General features: G+C 43.1%; 1 protein-coding gene across 4 annotated transcripts in view; it reads right to left on the bottom strand.

Moving 5' to 3' along the window:
- KATNIP (katanin interacting protein) overlaps positions 1 to 17287 on the bottom strand; it is a 183483-nt gene that overhangs the window by 51261 nt on the left and 114935 nt on the right. For 3 of the 4 annotated variants that reach the window (XR_008446476.1, XM_054042252.1, XM_054042253.1), the window contains 2 exons: positions 5894 to 6625; positions 4440 to 4648 (listed from right to left, as the gene is read on the bottom strand). Coding sequence is in view for 3 of the 4 variants with exons in the window: in XM_054042252.1 (XP_053898227.1) it covers positions 4440 to 4648; positions 5894 to 6625 (941 nt within the window). In the remaining variant the exon portion in view is untranslated. The remainder of the gene's footprint in view (positions 1 to 4439; positions 4649 to 5893; positions 6626 to 17287) is intronic. The other variant, XM_054042254.1, reaches the window with a different exon arrangement.

Genomic DNA, 17287 nt, shown 5'->3' with positions numbered 1-17287 from the left:
AGTTAAGGCAGGCAGGCTAATTAGGACACCTGGAGCCAATTAAGAAGAAGCTGCTAGAATCAATTAAGGCAGGCCAATCAGGGGGCCTGGGTTTTAAAAGGTGCTCACTTCAGTTTGTGGTGTGAGTGTGAGGAGCTGGGAGCAAGAGGTGCAAGGAACTGTGAGTGAGCTGCTGGATGACTGAGGAGCACAAGCGTTATCAGACACCAGGAGGAAGGTCCTGTGGTGAGAATAAAGAAGGTGTTTGGAGGAGGCCATGGGGAAGTAGCCCAGGGAGTTGTAGCTGTCATGCAGCTGTTACAGGAGGCACTATAGACAGCTGCAGTCCACAGGGCCCTGGGCTGGAACCGGAGTAGAGGGCGGGCCTGGGTTCCCCCCAAACCTCCCAATTGACCTGGTCTGTGGGTTCTTCCAGAGGGGAAGGTCTCTGGGCTGTTCTCCAACCCACATGGTGAATCTCTGAGGCAAGAAAATCCGCCAATAAGCGCAGGACCCACCAAGATAGAGGAGGAACTTTGTCACACTATGTACAATGTATCTTGTGAGGTATGATTTCAAAACTCATAATTTGCTGATAAATAATATAATGGCAAATGCACATGGAAACATTATATGTAATAGGTTATAGTTTTCTCAATGACCTGGAAGAAAACATAAAATCATCGCTGATAAAGTTTGCAGATGACCCAACATTTGGGAGAGTGGTAAATAATAAAGACAGGTCACTGATACCAAGCAATCCAGATCGCTCTGTAAGCTGGATGCATGCAAATAATATGCATTTTAATATGGCTAAATATAGATGTATACATCTAGGAACAAATAATATAGGCCATACTTACAGGACGGGGGACTCTATTCTGGGAAGCAGTGACTGTGTAAAAGATTTAGTGGCTAATCAGCTGAACATGAACTCCCAGTGGGATGCTGTGGCCAAAAGGACTAATGCAATACTTTAATGCATAAACAGGGCAGGAGTAGAAAGATTATTTTACTTCTGTATTTGACATTGGTGTGATCACTGCTAGAATACTGTGTCCAGTTCTGGTGCCCACAAGTCCAGAAGGATGTTGATAAATTGGAGATGATTCAGAGAAGAGCCACGAGAATTATTAAAGGATTAGAAAACCTCCCTTATAGTGATAGACTCAAAGAGGTCAATCTATTTAGTTTAACAAAGAGAAGGTTAAGGGTTGACTTGACTACAGTCTATAAATACCTACCTGGGGAACAAATATTTAATAATGGGCTCTTCAGTCTTGCAGACAAAGGTATAATACACTCCAGGGGCTGGAAGTTGAAGCTAGACAAATTCAGACCAGAAATAAGGCTTAAAATTTTAATGGTGAGAGTAATTAACCGTTGGAACAACTTATCAAGGGTCATGGTGGATTCTCCATCACTGACCACTTTTAAAGCAGGGCTGAATGTTTTTCTAAAAGATCTGCTCTAGGCATTATTGTGGGGCAGTTATCTGGCCTATAGTATGCAGGAGGTCAGAACAGATGATCACAATGGTCCCTTCTGGCCCTGGAATCTATGAATCTATTATACTGGAGTGGAGAGTAGTGCTTATAAAATTTGGGGATGACACTGGACTGGCAGGGGGTTGCAAGGACTTTGGAGGACAGGATTAAAATTAAAAATGATCTTGAGAAATGAGAGAATTGGTCTGAAATGAACAAGATGATATTCAATAAAGACAAGTGCAAATTACTACACTTAGGAAGGAAAAATCAAAGGCACAACTACAAAATGGGGAATCACTGGCTAGGTGGTAGCACTGCTGAAAAGGATCAGGGGATTATAGTGGATCACAAATTGAATATTGGTGAACAATGTTATGCAGCAGTGAAAGGCTAATCTGGGATGTATTAACAAGAGTGTTTTATGTAAGACACAGGAGGTAATTGTCCCACTCTCCTTGGCACTGTTCACTCAGCTGGAGTACTGTGTCCAACTCTGGGCACCACACTTTAGGAAAGCTAAATTGCAGAAAGTCCAGAGAATAGCCACAAAAATTATAGAAGGTTTAGAAAACCAGACCTATGAGGAAAGGTTAGAAAACTGGGCATGTTTAGTCTTGAGAAAAGAAGGCTGAAGGGGGGACCTTAGAACAGTTCTCAGATACGTTAAGGGCTGTTATAAAGAGGACAGTGATCAACTGTTCTCCACATCCACTGAAACTAGGGCAAGAAGTCATGGGCTTAATCGGCAGAAGGGAGATTTAGGTTAGATCTAGGAAAAACTTTCTAACTATAAGGGTAGTTAAATGCTGGAATAGGCTTCCAAGGGAGGTTGTGGAATCCCCATCATCAGAGGTTTTTAAGCACCGGTTGAACAAACATCTGTCAGGGATGGTCTAGGTTTACTTTGTCCTAGCTCAGTACAGGGGGCTGGACTTGATGACTTCTTGAGGTCTCTTCCAGTCTTACATTTCTATGATTCTTTAATCATTCATGTGGCTCTTCTCTGAACTCTCTCCAAGTTGTTAACATCCTTCTTGGACTGTGGACACCAGAATTGGACACAATATTCCACTAGCAGTCACACCAGTGTCAAATACAGAGGCAATACAATTTCTCTTCTCCTACATGATATTTCCTTGTTTATACATTGAAGGATCACATTAGCTGTTTTGGCCCCAGTATCGCACCAAGAGCTCATGTTCAGCTATTTATCCACTATGACCTCAAGTCTTTTTCAGAGTCACTGCTTCCCGCATCATATAAGTATGGTCTGCATTCTTTGTTCCTAGATGTATGATCTTACATATTTGGCTGTATTAACATGCACATTGTTTGCTTATGCCCAGTTTACCAATCGAGCCAGATCACTTTATATCAGTGAACTGTTTTCTTCATTACTTACCACCCATCCAAACTTTGTGTCATCTACAAACTTTATCAGTGATGATTTTATGTTTTCTTCTAGATCATTGATTAAAAATATTAAATATAATAGGGCCAAGAACCAATCCCCAGAGGACCCACTAGAAACGTATGTGCTAGATGATGATTCCCCATTTACAACTGCATTCTGAGACCTAGCTGTTAGCCAGTTTTTAGCCTATTGAATGTGTGCTGTGTTGATTTTATATCTTTATAGTTTTTCAGTCAAAATGTTGTGTGGTACCAAAGCCAATGCTGTACATAAGTATATTACATCCACACTATTACCTTTATCAACCAAACTTGTAATCTCATAAAAAAGATATGAAATTAGTTCGACAAGATCTATTTTCTATTAACACATGAGGATTGGCATTAACTATATTATCCTCCCTTAATTCTTTATTAATCTAGTCCTATATCAGCCATTCCATTGTTTTTTCTAAGTGTCAAGCTGACAGGCCCACAATTACTTGGGTCACCTGTTTACCCTTTTTAATATTGGCACAACATTAATTTTCTTCCGGTCCTTTGGAATTTCCCCAATGTTCCACGACTTACAAGTCACAAGAGAGTCTTTTATACCATGACAGATGAGCAAGTGCTCCCTGACAGATGATATTGCTCTTTATAGTTCCCTGGCTCCTAAGGTAAGTTGCCTAGCTGCTACAATTTGGATCTGTAGAGAAAATTTTCACAAAGAACTTTTGAATAAGTTTTAGTTCAGGGTTTACTTTTATAGCTGACTTAAGCCCAGTGTCACAAGTGGGATGTGAATGGTCCAGACCTATTGGTCAGAACAAGAGTTGGAAGCCAGGTCCGGATACCAGGTGATCAGAGTCTGAGATAGGCCAGAGGGCAAAAGAGAGTCAGATGTCAGCAGGGTCAGGTAGAGATCAGATTAGGCAGTAGGAGCAGGTAATGCAGGGGATGCCATCCTAAGCAGGGGAAACCCAGTTGCACAAATGAATTCCTGTTCCTCTGCTTGGTTCAAATAGAAGCAGTGAACCAAACAGGATTCCTGGAGTTCCACCCATCAGAGCCCAGGACTTGAGTCCTCTGTCAGAGGTGAACTTTGAGTTCTGATCACTTTAAAACAGGCCACTGGGTGGCGGGTTGGAACATACTGGTGCCTAAGAGCCCTGTGGACTGGCAGTTGAGACCTGCAGCCCTGACACTCAGAAAAGTACAAGTTGTGGATTAAAAACACAGAAAACTTCAAAGCAGTATACATATGCAGCTGGGTCGAAACCAAAAGAAACACGGTCTTATCTCTATCCACATAATTAAAGAGGAAGTTTGTGTATAATGTCACTATAGCCTTCATTAAATGCTCATGAATAAATAAGAAAAGACACAAATTGGAATACAATATTCATTTTGAAAACAAATTTCTCCCCGTAATATGATTGGTGATAAAATCCTCAGAACATACTGACAGCCATATCCGTCCCAGCTTCAGTCCCTGATATCAATTATTGCCACTGGAACTATTCAATGGAAATAGAAGATAGTTTCCTTAGAAATCCTCATTAATATGTGTCCTACCTGCTTATCATCTGTTCTTAAGCCTGCTTGTGTAAAAGGTCTCTCATCTCCCTCCCCATCAGCAGTCCTTGGTCTCTTTAGCTCTTCCTCATATCTTAGCGAGCACACATTTTCAATTTCTCCATCATAAGTCTCATCATAGCAGAATATGGCTTCTAGAATATCATCATCAGTTGTGAACAATATTGTATCCCCAAAGTGCTCTGGAGCTGAAAAGCACAACAAGACATTAGGAATTAAAAACACAATGTGAAAGCACTGCAAACCACGGGCTTCACTACACTACAATATGGAACTATGTTTTAACATGCATTGAGTAATATGTTTAACTAATATGATTGTAAATTGTAACATAGACAAGGGACAATTTATTCCTTATCTATGCTACAGTTTACAGTCATGTTACAGTAGAACCTCAGAGTTACAGACACCTCGGGAATGGAGGTTGTTCGTAACTATGAAATGTTCTGTAACTCTGAACAAGACATTATGGACTTCAGCCACGGGGGGTTGGGGCTGCAGCCGCAGGGTGGTGGTGGTCAGGGCTTCTGACCTTTGGGGTCCCAGGGCTCCGGGCAGGGGCCTCAGGGCTTCTGCCCCATGGGAGCAACGGGGCTCAGGGCTTTAGACGTAGGGGGGAGTGCTGGGGCTTGGGGCAGAAGCTTCCAGTTTCAACCCTGTCACAGGCATCGGGGCTCCCCACTACTCTGCACCCGGTTTCAGCCGGGGGGGGGCCACTGGGGCTCGGGGCTTTAGCTATTGGGAGAGTGCTGGGGCTGAAACTGATCCTCTCCTTGTAGCTAAAGTCCTGAGCCCTGGTGCACCCATGGTCATGGGGCTGAAGCCCCGAGCTCTCCCCCGTCTGGAGCTCTCATCCCCCCCGCTTGCGGCTGCAGCTCCAAACCCCCATGGCTGAAGCCCTGAGCTCCAGGGCTAAAGCCCCAAGTATAGTATTTGTGGTTTTTTTTGTCTCCGCTGCTTCCTGATTAATTAATTCCAGTTCCACATGGTGTCCGGTTCACCGGTAAGTCTGTAACTCTGGTGTTTGTATTTTTGAGATTCTATTGTAGTTAACAGGTTAAAACACACTTTTTTATTGTAGTGTAGGTGAGTCTAGAGAATCCAGAGGATTTTTAAACACATCTATAATATAAATCTGTAAAAAAGATCTCATACACATAAAAACAAGGACAATACAAATAAAGCCCAAGACTGTAAGCTGTCTGGGGCAGAGACAATGTTCTGTTTTTTTGTCTGTTCCCTGTCCTGGCTGGGGATCTAGGAGCTATAAATATATAAAAAAATCTCTTTACAGAGGATACATCAACTTTTGAGTTGGGAAGTTTGATTCCCAGCTCATGCAGATGTACCCATGCTAACTCTAGCTAGCATGCTAAAAACAGCAGTGTAGCCAGGTGTCGTTTTCACAAAGAAAATGAGGGATCATACTATACCTCCAGACAATGTTCCTGAAGCCTTTGCAATTTCTCCTTTAAAGATGCATTGCTCATCTAATAGCATTGTAATATCCTTCACACCTCGGAAGGAGTGTATTCGGGATTTATTATAATTCCAAATCCTAATCATAGCTACTTGACAGGGATTCACAAAGTCAATATAGATATGGTGAGGCTTCCCAGGAGTAAAGGGTGCTAACCAAAGGTGCATGTCATCCTGTGTCCGATTTACCCCATCAGTTAGATTGGTTATTACTCTTGGATCTTTGCCATAGACTGGTAAAATATTTATATCAGGTGGCTCAGCTTTTATCTTTGAAATCTGAACAGGCTCTCCTTTGGAACTAAAAACTTCAATTCCATTAAGACCGACATAGTGTCTGTCTCCCCATGTGGATTTAATGTCTATTATTAAGTGCTGTCCATATGGCAAAACAGGGATTTTAAAATCATTTCCATCATCTGTCTCCATGTAATTTTCTTCTTGTCTTTTTGGTAGCACTTGTATTCCTTCTTTCCTCACAAGCTGATGTTCTCCATGCCGGCTGATTTTCTGCTGATGGAGAAACTCATCAAAGATATCCCCTTGAAAATCCATGTTGGAGATTCGCCCACGGTGAGAATAATTGAACTTTAGAAGGGAGTTCCATGACTCCTGCAGAGTGTGTTCTTGTTCACTATGCCACCCAGCTCTGAAGTTTTTTAGGCCATTGACACAAAGGGCTTCATCTGAAAATAAAATCCAAGTCTTTATATATGTAGACATGACGAGAAACTAATTCCCACAATGTAGACTATCAAACGTAGACTATTGTGTTGGTTATGTTGGGTGCTCTTGCTGTAGCATTCTGTTCTAATGCTGCTATTACCCCAGGGCTTGGCAAGCTGGTGCATGTGGCAGCCACTCCGGAGCGGGGCGGCAGGTCCAGCTATTCGGCGGCAATTTGGCGGATGGTCCCTCACTCCCACTCGGAGTGAAGGACCTTACACCGAATTGCTGCCGCAGATCGCGATCGCGGCTTTTTTTTTTTTTTTGGCTGCTTGGGGGCAGCCAAAACCCTGGAGCCGGCCCTGGCTATTACATTGCTTCTCACACAAGGTTAAAATCTCTGACTCCCTTTCCCAGCTTAGTGTTAAACAAAATAATTATGTCAATAACGGTTAATGTTGAGACACAAACCAGCAAAAAAAAAAAAAAAAAAAAGGGAAGGAATTCAAGTTTTAAGGCTGCCTGAGTATCATCAGCTGAGCACGATTATGGAAATACAAGTCAATTACAGGATCATCGTGCAAATTTTATGTACAGGCTTGATCCAAAGGCCTCTGAAATCATGGGAGGCTTTCAATGGGCTTTGGATTGTAGTACACAAGAGACTGTAGTGACACAGATGTGCCACTGCACAAAGGTGCAGCTTTATATAAAGGTACAGATTAGGGCTGTCAATTAATCGCAGTTAACTCACGCGATTAACTCAAATATTAATTGCGATTAAAAAATTAATTGAGATTGATCACACTGTTAAACAATAGAATACCAATTGCAATTAAATATTTTGGGCGCTTTTCTACATTTTCAAATACATTGATTTCAATTACAACACAACACAAAGTGTACAGTGCTCACTTTATATTATTTTTTATTACAAATATTTGCTCTGTAAAAATGATAAACAAAGTGTTTTTTCAGTTCACCTCATACAAGTATCATAATGCAATATCTTTATCCTAAAAATGAAACTTACAAATGTAGATTTTTTTTTGTTACATAACTGTACTCAAAAAAACAAAACAGTGTAAAACTTTAGAGCCTACAAGTAAACTCAGTCCTACTTCTTGTTCAGCCAACTGCTAAGACAAACAAGTTTGTTTACATTGACAGGACATAATGCTGCCCGCTTTTTATTTACAATGTCACCTGAAAGTGAGAACAGGCATTTACATGGCACTTTTGTAGCCAGCACTGCAAGGAATTAACGTGCCAGATAATCTAAACATTCGTATGCCCCTTCATGCTTCGGCCACCATTCCAGAGGACATGCTGATGCTTGTTTAAAAAAAAGTGTTAAATTTGTGACTGCACTCCTTGGGGGAGAATTGTATGTCTCCTGCTCTGTTTTACCTGCATTCTGCCATATATTTCATGTTATACCAGTCTGGATGATGACCCAGCACATGTTCGTTTTAAGAACACTTTCACAGCAGATTTGACAAAACGCAAAGAGGGTACCAATGTGAGATTTGTAAAGATAGCTACAGCACTCAACCCAAGATTTAAGAATCTGAAGTGCATTCCAAAATCTGAGAGGGACGAGGTGTGGAGCATGCTTTCAGAAGTCTTAAAAGAGCAACACTCCAATGCGGAAACTACAGAACCCGAACCACCAAAAAAGAAAATAAACTTTTTGCTTGTGGCATCTGACTCAGATGACGAAAATGAATATGCATCGCTCCATACTGCTTTGGATCGTTATCGAGCAGAACCCATCATCGACATGGACGCATGACCTCTGGAAGGGTGGCTGAAGCATGAAGGGACATATGAATCTTTAGAGCATCTGGCATGTAAATATCTTATGATGCCAGCTACAACTGTGCCATGCAAACATCTGCTGTCACTTTCAGGTAATATTGTAAACAGGAGTGGGCAGTATTATCTCCTGCAAATGTAAACAAACTTGTTTGTCTGAGCGATTGGCTGAAGAAGAAGTAGGACTGAGTGGACATGCAGGCTGTAAAATGTTACATTGTTTTGTTTTTGAGTGCAGTTATTTTGTACATAATTTTACATGTCTAAGTTCAACTTTCATGATAAAGAGATTGCAGTACATTATTTGTATTAGATGAATTGAAAAATACTATTTTGTTTTTTACTGTGCAAATATTTGTAATAAAAAATAATAATATAAAGTGAGCACTGTACACTTTGTATTCCGTGTGGTAATTGAAATCAATATATTTGAAAATGTAGAAAACATCCAAAAATTTTAAATAAATGGTATTCTATTATTCTTTAACAGTGCCATTAATCACGCAATTAATCGCGATTGGTTTTTTTAATCACATGATTATTTGCAATTTATTTTTTTAATCGCTTGACAGCCCTAGAACAGATGCATAAAAGGAAGCTGCTCTTTGAAGTATTCATAAAGAGAGAATGAAATGCTAATTGTTAACCCACACCCTCCTACCCACAGTGCTCTAGAATTTCACACAGAGATGTTGAGCATTACCTTTTATTATTTTGCTTTTATATTCACTTTTTATTGCCAGGAGTGGTCTGCATGTGCATCATATACTGAACAATGTGGATCAAAGAACGGATGTTGGATCCCATGCTTTTTTCCAGCAACCTTTTTGGTTGCGGTTTGTACAGATTTTAATTATTTCAAAACAAATTTATTTTTCTTTTCAGGAAAAATATGTACATAAAGAATGAAGGGATTTAAATAAAAGCACCGTGGTAAATGCAGACTGATAGACACAATAATTTGTTCTAGTAGAAGATCTTATAGGGTGTTATCCCATATTGCAGGGGTGGCCGAAGGTACTGACCCTCCGAGCTGTATACAACAAGCTTCAGAAGTTCGAGACCTGGGTTGCACCTGCCAGGGCTTGGGTCTTCAGCCCCACGGGAGGCTCTTGCTGGGGCTTGGCACTTCAGCCCCCATCCTGCTGAAGCCCCAAGCCACCACAGGTGAGTCCCACAGGCCTAAAGTCCTGAGATCCTCCTCCCCACTGGGCAGAAGCCTCAAGACACCCTCCCTCCCCGCTGCAAGGCAGAGGTCCTGAGCGTCTCCCCTAAGTGTGGTAGGTGGAGGATGGGGGGAGGCTCTGCGAGCCTCACTTTAACGGTAAAAGAGCTACATGTGGCTTGAGAGCCACACCTCGCCACACCTCTGCCATATTGCTTGACCAATCAGAACTTCCATTGACTCTTTGACAAGCTGCTGAATCTGGACATTGGAGTTATATTTTTGTGTCAGAGAGCTAAACTTTCATGCACTTGCTGTATGAATAAATTGTACTTGTGTTTTTTGAGCAAACCGCTCACCAGTGGCGGTTGAGCTAATGATCCTGCCCAGATAATCCACTGACTGGGCCTCACATTGGTTATAATCATTTATACATGTTTCAGTGAAAGGTAATGAGAACTAATGGAGATCTAAGCAGGACAAGAAAGACATTCTTAAGAAGTTAGGGCTCAAACCCATTAGATTTGTTAGGGGTGTCTGTAGAAAGAGTTACCCTGTCACACTATATTGGCCTGATGTGGTTAAAAATATTCTTCTGAGGGGGATGGAGGAGTTTGACACAAACAACAAGCCACAGACTCACTCTCACAGCCAGGGGAGTGGAACATAACCTTTATGCTAGGGATCTATCATTGAGGGTCAGGGTGTGGGAACCAATGACTTTACACTATGTAGTATTTTGAGATAACAGTGTAATACTTTGTAAACGCATTTCTAGCACAGGCAGCAATATTAATCAGGCACTTGCTTATACAGCAATTTAACTTTTATTTACTGTATTCGCCTTTCTATCTAATAATTTTTTTATTAAAAAACTGAAAATGCTAAAAAGGAAAACTTGGGTTTAATCACTGCTGGGCATTCTAATTGTAATGAAGGAACTGACTTCTGAATATAAGGATGGCTGAAGCCTTTGGTCATAAAGATAAGTGCGCAATGGGGGGCCACCTCAAAGTGCTGACAAGATGCTAACTCAGAGGTTGGAACATGGAGAAAGTCTGAGACAAGGGTGAGTGTATCCTCTGAGTCGGTTACAGACTCGGGGGGGAGGGGAGGGGGAGGAGGAGGAGGACTTTTTTCTGCATGTGAATGCAAATTTAGGCCTATAGCCAGTACAGTGATAGAGCACACACAATCTGATGCAAGGGAATACAATTCTCAGGCAAGGGATAATGGGGGTTGTGTGTTCTAGTGGAGCAGGAATTGGACCAGGAGTCAGAAGACCTGAGTTCTATTTCCAGGACTGCCACCGATTTCTTGTGTGACCTGGGGAACTCACTTCCCCTCTGTTTCCCCTCCCACCCTTTGTCTGTCTTGTCTACTGAGATTGTAAGCTCTGCAGGACAGGTGCTGTCTCTCACTATGTATTTCTGCAGTGACTAGTACAATGGGATTCTAATGATGGCTGGGTCTCTAGGAACTACTGTAATATGAAATAATATTAAAGGAAAAGGTCTCTTATTGTTTCCCTCCCCTTTCCTTTGTGTCTCATTTCTATGCACACTGTAAGTCGCTCTGGTCAGAGACCAGCTTTCTGACATACCTGTAAAGCACCAGACAAATATAGCACTATACAATTAATAATAAATTAAGCTCCCAGCCAAAAACCCCATTAAGCTGGAGTTAAGATTGAAATTATTAATATTTACAGAGGAAAAAATAACATTTGTTTTGTTTTGTTTTTTTAAAAGGAACTTGAAATTCAAAGTTAAGGTTACCTCAAAAAGCCCCACAGAATAATGGATGACAAAGTTAGTTACTAGTCACTATGTTTGGGAGAACACTAGCAGGGCTAGATTTAGAGATCAGACTCTTCCAGAAAGCACTGGTCACTGCAGCTATGTCAGTTTTTCCAACTCCAAAGGTTCAAAAATCATGAGTTAGGTCCCCAAAATCAGATTTTTTAAAAATAATAAAATATCAGGTTCTATTTATTTGCCTTTGGTTTTTGAGCCTTTAAGGGTCATACCTGTAAGATTTTTCTCTACAACCATGAAGTTTTACATTTTACAGAAAATGAAAGTTGACAGACAGTAACTCCTTGCTTAACGTTGTAGTTATGTTCCTGAAAAATGTGACTTTAAGCAAAATGATGTTAATTTAATTAATGGAGATATCCTATCTCCTTGAACTGGAAGGGACCTTGAAAGCTCATTGAGTCCAGCCCCCTGCCTTCACTAGCAGGACCAAATACTGATTTTGCCCCAGATCCCTAAGTGGCCCCCCTCAAGGATTGAACTCACAACCCTGGGTTTAGCAGGCTAATGCTCAAACCACTGAGCTATCCCCCCCCCCACAAGCAAGCTAAGTGAATCTAATTTTCCCATAAGCTTTAATGTAAATGGGGGAGGGGAGTTAGGTTCCAGGGAAATTTTTTTCACCGGACAAAAGACTATATATATATATATATATATATATATACACACACACACACAATAAGTTTTAAACAAACAATTTAATGCTGTACACAGCAATGATGATTGTGAAGCTTGGTTGATGAAGTCAGAAGGTGGGATATTTCCCAGGGAATGCCTTACTGCTAAATGATGAGCTAGCAATCGGCTGAGCCCTCAAGAATTAACACATTGTTGTTAATGTAGCCTCACTCTACAAAGCAGCACAAATGGAGGGAGGGGAGACAGAATGGCAGACAGAGACAGACACACCCACCGTGTGTGGGAGAGAGAGAGAGATGCGCATTGCCCCTTTAAGTACGCTGACTCCACTCTAAGTACATCAGCAAGTTGAGACCGCAGCTGCTGCTAGCAAGCTCCCTCCATCCTAAGCCCTGTCGTGTCCCCCCTCCCTGCTCTATAGAGATGTGGTAAACAGGGGGGCAGGAGCGGGGGGGGGAGGAGGAGACACCCTGACATTAACCTCCCTCTTCCCACCCCCTGCACAGCAAGCAATTGATAGCCTGCTGGGCGGTTGCCACACAGGGACCTTAGGGAAGCGGGGAGCTGATGGGGGGCTGCTGGTCCACCCTGGTTCCAAGTCCCCACCAGCTAGCTCCACTGGGCTGCTCTTCTTGCAAGCAAAGGACAAAGCAGGCGGCTGCCAAACAACGTTATAAGGGAGCATTGCGCAACTTTAAATGAGCATGTTCTCTAATTGATCAGCAATGTAACAACGAAACAACGTTAACTGGGACGACTTTAAGTGAGGAGTTACTGTACTCACATAACCCCAGGAGTCTAAGAGCTGGGGTTTTAAGAAAAAACACCAAATGTCATGAAACTCTTGACAAAATCACAAACGTTGGCAAGACTGCTGGGCACATGCTTCCTTATGGCCCTGAATATTGGTTGCAAGGTTACGTAGAGAGCCACAACAATGACTCCATCCCACCTCCTGTCCACTTAATTGGAATCCATAACTGAGACCGTGAAGAAGTGGGGATGAAGGTTGGAGAGTGTGCAGTTATACTGACAATCTACTCAGAGAGAGACAGTTATTGTTCTTTCTCCTTTGATCATCAGTGTAACCCTTCTGCCAGGGGTAGCTGGCAGCAATAAGGTCCAGGTTCAACATCCAGGGGTTTCTTTTAACAATACAGAACAGAACTGGCTCAAGCCCCCACCCAGTAGTCTGGGAAAACTTACCACCACCCCATCGCACCTCTAAGAGGCAATACTTCCCCACTCGCTAAGTCTGTGTATAACAAAAGAACTTTTATTTAAAGGGTAAGGAAACCGAGCATTAGTTTGGGAAAACACCACAACCACATTCAACAGCATGTGTCCATAGGCAACCCTAACCCAACAGTGCTTTGGGCAGTGTCCTTTGTCCCAGCTTCCCACCTTGTGGTGGGAAAGTCAGACCAACAAATGTCTCGAACACATCACTCCTCTCTCCCGCCACTGCAACCCACTCACAGGTGGCTGTCCTTGGTTATCAAAGACCCAGAGTTCAGAGGTGTGTTCACAGGGTTCACCTCCCACACGCTGAGGATAGGGGGAGCATCGAGCAATGTCTCTGTGGTCACTGTGCTCCTTTGCCACTACTTCTGCCTCTGCTGCTTTTCCCTGCTACCGCTGGTTGTGTGCTGCTGCTGTTGGATGCTCACTGCCACTTCTGTGATGCCATGTTCTGAGGTTCCACTGCTTAACCCAGGTCTTCAGTGATTTCAGCTCTTAGTGATTTCTCTGGGTAACAGGGAAGCTCCATTGCCAGTACAGCCTCTGCATTCTCTTTCATTTCACCACTGTACCTCCACCAGGTCTAAGAAATAGACCTGCTTATCTGTGATTCAGCCCTGGTAATCACTGAACAGAAATTATGTCTCTCAGCAGAGTCGAATTAGTTGTCTTTAAACACTGGAGAAGGGAAGGTCAAATGGTGTCTAGGACTCTTTAGGTAGGGTCCACACCACCAGGTAGAAGCACCTACCTCCTCTCTCCACTGGGATTTGACATTCCTACCCCCTGCTTAAGTGAGTGAGTTTCAGTTCAGGGTGACCCCCTCAATCAGGGCAGGCTAAGTAGTTCTGCTGCCCTTTACTCATACAATAAGGATAACAACATTTCATTACCACTGCACTCCATACTGACGGGATTTGTAACCCAACACCAGTCAAAAGTGATCATTTTGGCAAAGTAGCTCCAGTGTACTCCATCATGCTGTGCACCTAGGCAGAGTAGGCAAGTCTGTGCAAGCATGGTCTCCTGCCCCAGTTCCCCCAGTGCGTCACTAGATGTCAGGGGAGACCTCGTTCAGACCCTGCTTATATCCTTCCCTCAGCCAAGCATTTGTTGTTCCAGAAAATCACACTCCATATTATACCAAGTCCACTAGCTCTCCTCAAAGGGTCTGAGGAAGCCTACTATGGCTGCCAAAAGCCTGTGAGCTAAGTGTATTGTTCTTCACTGACCACCCCAGGTGCATCGTAAGTTAAACTGTTTACTGGCCTTAAAACCCTGTCATGCCTATGGAGAGTGGGCATTGGAGGCATACGGGGGACTTCTTCTTGGGCTAGGGATGGTGAGGGTTCCCTTGAGGGTCCCTCAGCTACTGACATAGGCCCCTGCAACTCTTGTTTTAATACTGGAGGGTCCATGGCACCAGGGACACTTTCCATCTGTATGTCCCCACTGTCCAACAACCTAGATGTGTCATCACAAGCCTGTCTTTCTTAAAGGAGGTCTGGGAATGATGATGGGGCAGAGTCATCATCCCAGCCTGGTTTCATTGGTGGCTTGGGTATGTCAACAACAGGCCCAAATGCTTCCACCATGGGGTTTAGGATCAAAGAAGTGGCGCTCTCACTAGGTTCTGCTGATTGTGGCCAGAATCTGATCTTCACCATAGGATACACCATGGTAGTGTCTGCCTCTTCAGAGTCCCTCTCAGATGCACTAAGTAAGGGTGAGTTAGCCCCAGGGGGACCACTGCATTGTTGGGTAGTGGCTTTGGTCCAGCACCTTTTTGCCACCCAGTCCCAAGAGCGCCTACTAATTCCCCCACAGGTAGTAAGAGGTTTTATGTACTGTCTTTATATGCCCGGGCTCCATTTCAGGTTTAATCCTGTAGACCGCAGATCCCTGAGTGTTTCCACCACCAGGTGGAAGGTAATGCCTTCCATCTCTCAGCTATCTTGTGTTTGCCAGCAACATCTCAATTTCACAACAGACTCTGGCCCCTGGCCGGAGCTCTTCTGAACTCACCCTATCATACTGGTGCTTGTTACTGTCTGAGTTCTTGAAGGCTGCAGCCATAGCTAAGCAATAAGCATCCCACAACTTTTCTCTTAATCAGGAGTCATATTGCTGATGCATCTCATAGCTATCTCCATCCTCTGAAGTACAAGTCTATGGATAATCTTGGTTCTCACTCAAACGTCAGGAGATCTAGAGTGACTCCTGTAGCATCATTATATGTGGCATTGTAGGCATGCACCAAAAACGCAACATGCTGGCTCCAGGTTGCCTTCTGTTCTGGATGTAAAATCCCTAGCATATTCGACTGAGTTCAATTAAACCACTCTGGGTTAGGGTCACCTTGTGGGTTGATAATGCAATTTGTTTCAGACTTTTTAATTCCCACCATCCTCAGCAACTTCTTCAGAAGATAACTCCATCCCTGGTCAGAGTGTTTCTGTGCTGGGAATTCATACACTGAAAATTATTTCTCCCACAACTCTTGAGTAACAGTCGTTGCCTTTTGGTTGCATGTAGGACATACCTGCACATACCATGTAAAGCAGTCAGTCACTACTAAAATGTTCCAATATTTTTTCTGTCCACACATAAAGACAATACATCAATACACACCAGGCTCCAAAGGTTTGCTGCTAGAGATATTCTCCAGATATGCAGCTCTAGTGTGCAGAGTTTTCCTTTGAACACACTGAGTGCATGTCTCACATTTCCTGCAAACATCCTCAGCCATTCAGGGCCAATAGAATCTACTATGAATAAGTTCCAGGGTTCTGTCCATTCCCAAATGTCCAAAGTCGTCATGCAGGGAAGACACTTTTCATATTACTAGCTGTATTTGTTGATTATGTAAATTATCTGCTGTGATTTGGTGCAGCACTCCCCGAATCAGTTTTAGTTTGCTCCATTCTCTCATTAGTAACATACACTCAGGGGTAGAAGGGATCACTGCAGCTGGGTTTTGCCCCTCTCTTTTAGCAAGAGTGTGTCATGAATATCGGTATCTTGCAACTGTGTTTTTTGCAGCATTGAGCATGGGCAATGGAGACTGGTCCAATACAATATAGTTCACTGAGGCAGATGGCACACTTCCAGGGGACAGACCCAGAGTTTCTGCTACACAACCATAAAGATTCTCCTGGGCCTTTGATTCTTGACAACTCATACTGCAAATAGCTCTCACTCCATCTGTAGGGATCACAGCAATTTCCAGTGCCTGTGGATGCTGGGACAATGCATCTGCATTTACATTGTTTCTTCCTGATCGGTCCCGAATGCTGAACTCATAGCTAGGCAAGGTGGCTATCCATCTCTGCCCTGTGGCATCCAGCTTGGCACTTGTTAATATGTGAGTCAGTGGATTGTTGTCTGTCCACACTTGAAACTGAGCCCCATACAAGAAATCTTGAAACTTCTCAGTGTCAGCCCATTTCAAGGCCAAAACATCCAAAATGGGGTAATGAGTCTTGCTATCAGACAGCCCTAGGCTGGCAAAGGCCAGGGGTTTACATTTGCCTTTAGCTTTCTGGTACAGGACTGCTCTCCCAGTTGGTATTCATACGTAGGATAAAAGGCTCACTTGGGTCAGCAAAGATGAGGACTGGGACATGTGTTAGCCATTGAATGATTTCTCGAAAAGCCTTTTCATGTATCTCGTCCCATCAGGGTCCAAAGAGGTTTGAAGGGCCAATAGTTCTCTGCTCAGGAGACTTCAGGGACTTCCCCCTTCCCCTTGGTCTGAGATTTGCTCTTACTCGACTGGCATCCCCTGGTGAGATCATTCAGAGGCTTTATGATGGTAGCATAATTCTTCACAAACCTGTGACAGTAGCTGCTAAATCTGAGAAAGGTCTTGAGCTCTCTGTAATTACTTGTGCGGGGTCACATAGTGAGTGCTTCTATTTTATCTGGATTGGTACTCACACCCTCTTAGGGCACAACATGACCCACATCCTTGAATGATGTTCTGCAGAACTGGCATTTAT

Source organism: Malaclemys terrapin, chromosome 10 (assembly GCF_027887155.1).
Source record: "Malaclemys terrapin pileata isolate rMalTer1 chromosome 10, rMalTer1.hap1, whole genome shotgun sequence".
NCBI classification, from domain to species: Eukaryota; Metazoa; Chordata; order Testudines; family Emydidae; genus Malaclemys; species Malaclemys terrapin.
This window is presented reverse-complemented; position numbering and strand designations above follow the sequence as displayed.